The sequence below is a fragment of the Eptatretus burgeri genome, chromosome 4 (genome assembly GCF_056783735.1).
Source record: "Eptatretus burgeri isolate ZD-2024b chromosome 4, Ebu_testis_v1, whole genome shotgun sequence".
NCBI lineage: Eukaryota > Metazoa > Chordata > Myxini > Myxiniformes > Myxinidae > Eptatretus > Eptatretus burgeri.
The window spans coordinates 130,959,817-130,969,752 of NC_140964.1; the positions used below are offsets into that span (position 1 = coordinate 130,959,817).

Below are 9,936 nucleotides of genomic sequence, written 5' to 3' on the forward strand. Positions count from 1 at the left end.
TCAGCCGAAGCAAAAAGCTGACTACAAAGCCTCGAAAAAGCCTCCATCCCTAACCCGAGCCAAGCAGGACCCGAAGGCCTGCTGAACGACTCCTCTGAACAAAGAAAGAATCTCCTCTTATCCTTCTCCGCCCCCTCCCCCACTCCTGGTGTGACTCATCCCCTCGTGCTCCATCCCCCGCTCAACCACGGGTGGGAGGGAGGTGTTTACGTCCTGTGATTCGTGACGGGAGGGCTCTTCCTCCTCTTCAGAGAAGAGGGGGAGGGAAGTCTCCTTTGTGTTAAAATCGCTCCCTAACTATTAAATCGATTCGCAGCGCATCTAAAGGCCCAGTCACACCTTGACGTTTTAGCCAGCGATGGCAACGTATTAAAATTTATGTAAAACGCTGGCTTACGTTGAACTTTTGATGTTTTTTTTTTAAGATTCGGACGTATTCATAGCGACTTGGTCTTGTGTATAACGCATTAGTAACAGACACAGAACGTTTTGTTGTGTTATAGATAACTTATACCAACGAATGCTGAACCTGTTGTCGGCCTACACAACCTATGCCCAACGATAGTCTAACTTAGGCATAGCGCGTTGCACGCATCGCCGACGATGTCATGACGTAGCCTATTAAAAGGCTGATGCACAATGATTCGAATAATAACTGCCGTAGAAATGGAAGTGTCAACATCGCAGTCACACCTCGGCGATCTTGCCAGCGTATCCCGACCTAAGAAAAATGTGTCTAAAACGTTGGGCACGTCAAATACGGTATGAGTAAGTTTGGTATACGTGAGTAGAACGCTAAAGTACGCTATCATACGTCGTAGTAAGTAGAGTACGTCAAGAAATTTTAAACATGTTCAAAATTTTACGACGTACTTGGCATATGACACATGTTCCGCATGCGATGGGGATAAGTTGTACACACGATATGCGGACGCTTACACACGTCCACAAAGGCTACTTATAAGCTACTCATAAGTCAAAACACGTCGCGGTAATGTCTTTTTTACGCGAAACTTATTTCTAACTCATGTTTGACGTGCTTTGAACCAATTCTTTACGTAGTCATATTCCAATGACGTCTTCCGGTCGACAAAAAAAATAAATGAACGTGTTTCTAACTTACAACTGCCATATAAAGACGTGTTCCCAGCGATTTTGGGAATTGGTATATAAAAATGGTGTTCATAAAAGGGGAACCCAACAGTGTTTTCGAGTCCTTTTTTGAGTCGATGTCCATGTCAGCAGTAACAGTATCAGTATCAGTATCAGTATTAGTATTAGTAGTAGTTTGTTCATGTTGGCAGTAGTAGGTGAGTGTGAGGGGGAGGGTGTGGGTTATGATGGATCCTCCTTGCGTCCGCGTGTCCACGGGTAGGAGACATCTTTGCACCATTGTTCGAAGTTCTTCGTGGCTAATTTTTATGGGGCTTTTTCAACAATGAGCTATGGCTTGTTTTTACGATTTAGGTCGATTCATAACGGGTTGGACAAATGCACAATGAACTAATAATGTGCAGAGAGCGCTTCGATAACTTATAGATACTGTATACCAACGAATAATTATTGTGTAGCCGCGTTCACAAACTATGCCCAACGATAGCCTAACTTATCCATATCGTGCGGCAGTTTATCTTTGCCGGTGACGTGGGGTTTGCTATTCATTGGCTGCCACTCAACGATTTAAATGGCTGCATCTCCACTATTGAAAGTAGACGCTTGCGCTCAACAATTGGATTTTTTTTTTTTACACTCAACGACTTTTAAACAGTACCACTCAGCTATTTTCATTGTTTACAATGAACGATTTAAATTGCTGTCACTCGCCTTTGTTTTTTGACGCTGGCGCTCGGAAATTTTAATCGTTTCTATTGAACGTGCTAAATCGCTCAAACTCCACTATTGAAAGTAGACGCTTGCGCTCAACAATTGGATTTTTTTTACACTCAACGACTTTTAAACGGTACCACTCAACTATTTTCATTGTTTACATTGAACGATTTAAATTGCTGTCACTCGCCTTTGTTTTTTGACGCTGGGGTTTGGAAATTTGAAGTGTTTCTTCTGAACGTGTTAAAACGCTCAAACTCGACTATTTTAAATAGACGCTGCCGATGGACAATTGGAATCATAGCCAAGCAAGACATCGAATTGTGAACATCCTCGTCATGCCGAAGATAAGTTTGAAGAATGCTGCAAATAAGTGTCCTGGCCGTGGCCGTGGACGCTGACGCAAGGACGATCCATTATACCGACGTCTTTCAGCCTATGCGTAACTTAAAAGTAACGTCTGTCGACGTGTGGCAATGATCGCGTAATATGCCAACAACACGTTAATCATAGGTTCGAAATAAGTTTCGAAACATTACCTCGGTGTGTCTCAACTTATGATTAACTTACAAGTAGCATGTGTTGACGTCTGTCAACGATCGCAGACCGTGCATACAACTTGTGGCCAGCGTCGCGGAATGTGTGAGTCATACGCTGGCATACGTCGTGAAATTTCAAGCATGCAAAAATTTGAGGACAACCGAAAAGTACAGCGTTTAAAGTCAGCGTACAACGACGTATGGCAGTGTTTCTCAGCGTGCTCTCAATGTTATCAAAACTTACCCATAACGTATTCAACGTGTACCAGCGTTTTAGAAAAAAATTTCAAAAATCGCCACACGTTGGCTAAAACGTCAAGGTGTGACTGGGCCTTAAAAGATTTCTAAACATTTAAACAATGGAAGGTGAGCTATCTTGGGAACAAGCACTTATCGACATAGCTGACTAAAGGAACCTGTATGTTGTGTGCAATCGAATTCCAAATTCGTAACAATATACACATTTCTCATTGTGAACACCTCACTTCATCTCCCATACTGGTGGCAGCATTATGGAGCCTCGTTCTGACAGCGGAAGTGATGTCCATTGCCCACTACTTGTTGACCAGACTTATATTTGACCTCCGCCATCAAAGATGGACGGAGGTAACTGTTTTCACCCCTGTCTGTTTGTTTGTTTGTTTGTTTGTTTGTGAACAATATTACGGAAAAACTCCTGGACGGATTTCGACGAAACTTGGTGGGGGGATTAGATATGGTCCAAGGATCATGCCATTAGATTTTGGACTTGGTCTAAAGTCCAATATGGCCGCTATGGCGGCCATTTTGAAAAAATATTTGAATTTTTGTTTTTGCATTTCTACATGTTTTAAGTGATTTCCAACCCCCCCCCCCCAAAAAAAATTTGTTGGAGAAAAAAAAAAGTTAGAAATTTTGCACCTTTTTTTTCAAAAAAAATTCGATTTTTTTTTTTTTTGGCATTTCTACATGCACGTCGATCTGGTTTAGTTTGTTCAATCCTGGTTCAGTAGAGTCTGATCCGTTTTGACCTACAATGAAAAGGATATCAGGTTCACTTAAGTGACCCAGCAGTATTGGCGGCGGCGGTTTTGCACTCAACCGAGTGCTCCCCCTCCAGTTGTCACTGTTTTAAACTTCATGTCCTTCATTATTTTCAGGTGATGTCTTTCCTGTAAATGTGGAATCCAGACAACAGATGGATGCATCTGTCTCAGAAACTTTAAGATATCATTCCATAAAAGAAGATTCAGATGTTCATTTGACAAATGGCGGAACTGTCTGTTCTGCAACAGGTAAGCAGAAACCTTCAAAATGAACATTCAATCTTTTGAATTGAGGGTTTATAAAAAAATTTAATCGTAAAATTTTTTGCATTTCGGGTTTTACCAAAAAACCCGTAAAATAACTTCTTGTTCTTTGTTTATGTAGAACAATCAAGAAGTCCGATTGGGCAGATAAGGTCCAGAAGCAGCTTGACAGTGAAGAAGATGTTTATTTTGAAGCAACAATTTCAAGAACAAGACTCACGACCTTCAAAATACAAGTGCACATCTGGTGAAAACAGCACAAAGATCAATATTGAATTAAACAAACCCAAAAAGGTTATCGAAAGGCAAGTGCATTATAAGTGTAACATCTGCAGTGTAGATTTTACTTCACTGAGGGACAGCAAAATTCACAGGAGGATTCACAGAGGAGAATGCCCACACCAATGCTCTGTCTGTCATAAAAGTTTTTCTCAAAAGGGCCATTTGAAATTGCATACGAGGATCCATGCAGGAGAGCGACCTGACAAATGCTCTGTCTGTGATAAAGGTTTCTCTAAAAAAAGTAATTTGAATAGGCATATGATGATCCATACAGGAGAGCGACCTTACAAATGCTCTGTCTGTGATAAAGGTTTTTCTCGAAAAAGTGCTTTGAATAGGCATATGACGATCCATACGGGAGAAGGACCTTACACATGCTCTGTCTGCGATAAAGGTTTCTCTCGAAAATGTGAGTTGAATTTGCATATGAGGATCCATGCAGGAGAGGGACCTTACAAATGCTCTGCCTGTGATAAAGGTTATTTTCTCAAAGGCAATTTGAATAGGCATATGAGGATCCATACAGGAGAGCGACCTTACAAATGCTCTGTCTGTGATAAAGGTTTCTCTCTCAAAGGCAATTTGAATTTGCACATGAGGATCCACACAGGAGAGCGACCTTACAAATGCTCTGTCTGTGATAAAGGTTTCTCTCGAAAAAGTGATTTGAATAAGCATATGACGATCCATACAGGAGAGCGACCTTACACATGCTCTGTCTGTGATAAAGGTTTCTCTCAAAAATGTTATTTGAATTTGCATATGACAATCCATTCAGGAGAGGGACCTTACAAATGCTCTGTCTGTGATAAGGGTTTCCTTCGAAAAACTGATTTGAATCGGCATATGACGATCCATACAGGAGAGCGACCTTACAAATGCTCTGTCTGTGATAAAGGTTTCTCTCAAAAAGGTAGTTTGAATAAGCATGTGACGATCCATACAGGAGAGCAACGTTACAAATGCTCTGTCTGTGATAAAGGTTTCTCTCAAAAATGTGATTTGAATATGCATATGACAATACACACAGGAGAGCGACCTAACACATGCTCTGTCTGTGATAAAAGTTTCTCTCAGAAGAGCTATATGAATTTGCATATGATGATCCATACAGGAGAGATATCTTACAAATGCTCTGTCTGTGAGAAAGGTTTCTCTCAAAAAGGTAGTTTGAATTTGCATATGACGATCCATACAGGAGAGCGACCTTACACCTGCTCTGTCTGTGATAAACGGTTCTCTCGAAATTATGATTTGAATTTGCATATGATGATCCACACAGGAGAGCGACCGTACAAATGCTCTGTCTGTGATAAAGGTTTCTCTCAAAAAGTTCATTTGAATATGCATATGACGATCCATACAGGAGAGCGACCTTACAAATGCTCTGTCTGTGCTAAAGGTTTCTCTCTCAAAGGCCATTTGAATAAGCATATGAGGATCCATACAGGAGAGCGACCTTACACTTGCTCTGTCTGTGATAAAAGTTTCTCTCAAAAAGAGAGTTTGAAATTGCATATGAGGATCCATACAGGAGAGTGAAAGTGGAGGAATTCAGATGTTGGGTGTCCGGTCTGGATTTGAAGGCCAACTTTGAAATGTGGTTTGGCTGAGAGTAAGACCCCAGAGTTTAAGTGACGATACCTCTACAAGAGGGTTGTTTGGAAAGTAGATTGGTTTGTGGTTATAGTCCTTGGGGGGAGATTGGGGGAGAGAAATAGATGTTTGCCCAGTTTGTGATTTTTGTCAAGGTCTGAAGAGATGGAAGAGGCTGCTGTCTGTCAGGATGAGGGATGTCATTGCAGAGAGTGGAGTCATCAGCAAAGTGATAATGAGGAATTCCCAGACAGTCAGTGAGATCATTGATGAAGATGAGGAATAAGATGTGGCTGAGAACACTGCAGTGGGGGAATTCCAGCCTTGACATGGAACAGAGAAGAAAGGGTTTGTGGAAGAAAAAGTAATTATATTCATGTGTTCTCAATTATAATGGTTGCTGGTGCTTTATTAATTTAATATTTATACTATAAGTCAAATTGGCTGTCAGTTATGTTTCACTTTACCCAAGAGTCTTTTGACCTAAATGTTGATAAAAGGAATGTCTTGCTATGGAACAAAGTGACCTGGTTGATAACACTGCAACTTTTGCCATGATTCTTTCACATAGTGGACACATACAGTGGGGAGAACAAGTATTTGATACACTGCCGATTTTGCAGTTTTTCCCACTTACAAAGCACGTAGTGGTCTGTAATTTTTATCATAGGTGCACTTCAACTGTAAAAGACGGAATCTAAAACAAAAATCCTGAAAATCACATTGTATAATTTTTAAATAATTAATTTGCATTTAATTGCATGAAATAAGTATTTGATACATCAGAAAAACAGAACTTAATATTTGGTACAGAAACCTTTGTTTGCAATTACAGAGATCAGACATTTCCTATTGTTCTTAACCAGGTTTGCACAGACTGAAGCAGGGATTTGGGCCCACTCCTCCATACAGATCTTCTCCAGATCCTTCAGGTTTCGGGGCTGTCGCTGGGCAACACAGACTTTTAGCTCCTTCCAAAGATTTTCCATTGGGTTCAGGTCTGGACACTGGCTAGGCCACTCCAGGACCGTGAGATGCTTCTTACGGAGCCACTCCTTAGTTGCCCTGGCTGTGTGTTTCGGGTCGTTGTCATGCTGGCAGACCCAGCCATGCCCCGTCTTCAATGCTCTTGTTGAGCAAAGGAGGTTGTTGGCCAAGATCTCACGATACATGGCCCCATCCATCCTCTCCTCAATACGTTGCAGTCGTCCTGTCCCCTTTGCAGAAAAGCATCCCCAAAGAATGATGTTTCCACCTCCATGCTTCACGGTTGGGATGGTGTTCTTGGGGTTGTACTCATCCTTCTTCTTCCTCCAAACACGGCGAGTGGAGTTTAAACCAAAAAGCTCTATTTTGGTCTCATCAGACCACATGACCTTCTCCCATTCCTCCTCTGGATCATTCAGATGGTCATTGGCAAACTTCAGACGGGCATGGACATCCGCTGGCTTGAACAGAGGGACCTTGCATGCGCTGCAGGATTTTAATCCATGACGGCGTAGTGTGTTACTTATGGTTTTCTTTGATACTGTGGTCCCAGCTCTCTTCAGGTCATTGACCAGGTCCTGCCGTGTAGTTCTGGTCTGATCCCTCACCTTTCTCATGATCATTGAGGCTCCACGAGGTGAGATCTTGCATGGAGCCCCAGACCGAGGGAGATTGACTGTTATCTTGAACTTCTTCCATTTTCTAATAATTGCGCCAACAGTTGTTGCCTTCTCACCAAGCTGCTTGCCTATTGTCCTGTAGCTCATCCCAGCCTTGTGCAAGTCTACAATTTTGTCCCTGATGTCCTTAGCCAGCTCTCTGGTCTTGCCCATTGTGTGGAGGTTGGAGTCTGATTGAGTGTGGACAGCTGTCTTTTATGCAGATAACAAGTTCAAACAGGTGCAGTTAATACAGGTAATGAGTGGAGAATGGGAGGGCTTCTTAAAGCCAAAACTAGCAGATCTGTGAGAGCCGGAATTCTTACTGGTTGGTCGGTGATCAAATACTTATTTCATGCAATAAAATACAAATTAATTATTTAAAAATCATGCAATGTGATTTTCAGGATTTTTGTTTTAGATTCCGTCTTTCACAGTTGAAGTGTACCTATGATAAAAATTACAGACCTCTACGTGCTTTGTAAGTGGGAAAACCTGCAAAATCGGCAGTGTATCAAATACTTGTTCTCCCCACTGTATTGCAAATGGAGTTCTTTTGCCGAATGCCTATCAGCCCCCTCCACTCCCACAACAGCATATAAATGCCAGGAAATGTAATCTTAGCTTAGTGCAAATCTTTGTGGATGTTCACCAGCTCAGTGCTTTGGACTCAGTGGTACCATGTCAAAATAAAAGTTCTCTGATCAAAAGTACTTTCCATTGTGGACAGTGAATTAATTGTTTCTTACAAATTGAGTCGTAGGATTTACACCGAGTCAGTTAACAACAAAATTCCATCACAATTTGGTGCCGTGACACGGATGTACTAAATCCCTGGAGGCAGTCCATGGTCCGGAGGGACTGCGAATGCCAATGAGATGCCATAGCTGACGACGGGCCTGTTCTTAGCGGGTAACGTACATCGACAAAGGAAAGTACATGTCAGATAATTTTTATTGATAGGGCTGACAGGATCCTGTGGTTCGAGACCGCTTAAGCCTTCGGGGCTGAGCAGAGATCAGGGATCTCTTGACAGGAAGCTCGAGTCTTCGCCGTACCTTGAGTGAGTTCAGTACTCGGCTCACTGTCCTGCACTGGGTACAGCAGAGCAGAGGGTCAAAGGCCAATCCCCTCTGGTCAAAGGGACGGGGGTTGGAATACCACCGACACAAAGAGAGGGGTTCGAGACCCAGCTCGCTGTGTTGCGTGATTATGTGTTATGTGGATTGAGGTTATGAAGTGCATACTTCATGATATTTGTGACCTGGTAAGCGGTAACGGTTTGAAAGATGGGAAATGCTGTTGGATGATTGTTTGTTGAGTTACCTGTTTGGATTCTGGTTTGTTCATTGTATTCACTGGAGGTTTGCTTGCTGTGCAATTGTTGCATTGTATTGTGTAAAGGTATTACGGATTCGTAAGGAGTTTCCTCTGGATGGATTTGTGAATGCAGTGTGAGTGGAAGGATTGAGTTTTGTGTCAAGAACGCAAGTTGAGTGTTCCAACCTGGAACTCTTGTATGTTTGTATTCATATCTGATTTGTATGCACACTGATTTGCATTGATCTGCATGTGGTGCTCAGTGAGGGTTGAAATGGGACGTGTGCAAGTCCAATAGATTTCACTTGAATAAAACGTGCTCGATTGTGTATTGTGACCTGTGAAGCTTATGGGAATGCATTAGTTCGGAAAATGGAGATAGAGATTGGTCGTCACGTAGATTGTGAAGACTCTGGACAAGGTGAAGTACACGCACCAATTCCAGAGGAAAACGATGACGACTGACACCGCATGTGCTGTTGATTCAGAGTGGGGGGCGGATGTCGTTGAGAGTGTTTTGAGACCAGATTGAGTGGTGTGTGTGTGTGAATTCAATATTGGTGAAAATCTGAATTGGAAGCGATTGTGAGCTCGATATGGAACTGAAGATTACTGGACGATGTCATACATGAATGTCTTGTTGGAAATAATATTGCAACAAATAAAGCATGAAGAGAAATGGACATTCATAAAATAAAATAAAATAATTAAAACCACCTCAGCAAGACAGTTTGGGGACAAATTAAAATATCCCTTAGATCGGTGCACATGTGTCTTGGTGCATTGCTAAAAATGATGCATGAAAGGAATTTGTGAGAATCCCCTACTCATGCTATGGTTAAGCTGTGGGAATCAAAATGGATCAAAGCTTGGGCTTTCTCGCTGTTTGATAACTTTATATGCTATTTTGGCTTTGAACACTGTACGTTGCATACATCATAAATGGATGGTCTCCTCGGAGCATCATTTGAATACCTGTTGTAATAATAATAATAATAATAATAATAATAATAATAATAATAATGCATGCATGATAGTCTTGGGGTAACATGTTAAGTCTCAAGGCCACTTTGGCTTGTGGCCACTTTGGCTTGGTGCTGATAACGTGAAGGTCGCGAGTTCTTTCCCTGTACGGGCCAACACTCTCCATTGAATCTGTGTTTGAATCTCAGCTTAGCGATAGACTGGAATCTCTGTGTTTTGCAGGCAGGGAAGGACATAAATGTGTGTTCCCTACCTTGGATAGACGCTGAAGAAAGTGTTGAAGTTTTATTCAAAAGCCATTGGGATTTTGGATAAATTGTGAAATAACAATTGTCAATGTGGAATATATTCCGAAAGTGAAGTCCATTTAGGAGGCTCGCTATCGCCGGCATAATGAGGATTTAGAATTACTCAGCCTGGCAAGCTGAGGTCTTCAAAGCAGCTGTTAGTACT

The 9,936-nt window shown here is 41.9% G+C and overlaps 1 protein-coding gene across 3 annotated transcripts in view; it reads left to right on the forward strand.

Moving 5' to 3' along the window:
* The window catches only part of LOC147029124 (uncharacterized), a 121,077-nt gene extending 113,185 nt beyond the window's left edge, over positions 1-7,892 (forward strand). For all 3 annotated transcript variants that reach the window (XM_085876189.1, XM_085876188.1, XM_085876190.1), the window contains 2 exons: positions 3,506-3,640; positions 3,777-7,892. In XM_085876189.1, the coding sequence (XP_085732315.1) occupies positions 3,506-3,640; positions 3,777-5,479 (1,838 nt within the window). In that variant the 3' untranslated portion in view covers positions 5,480-7,892. The remainder of the gene's footprint in view (positions 1-3,505; positions 3,641-3,776) is intronic.
* The last annotated feature ends 2,044 nt before the right edge of the window (positions 7,893-9,936 follow it).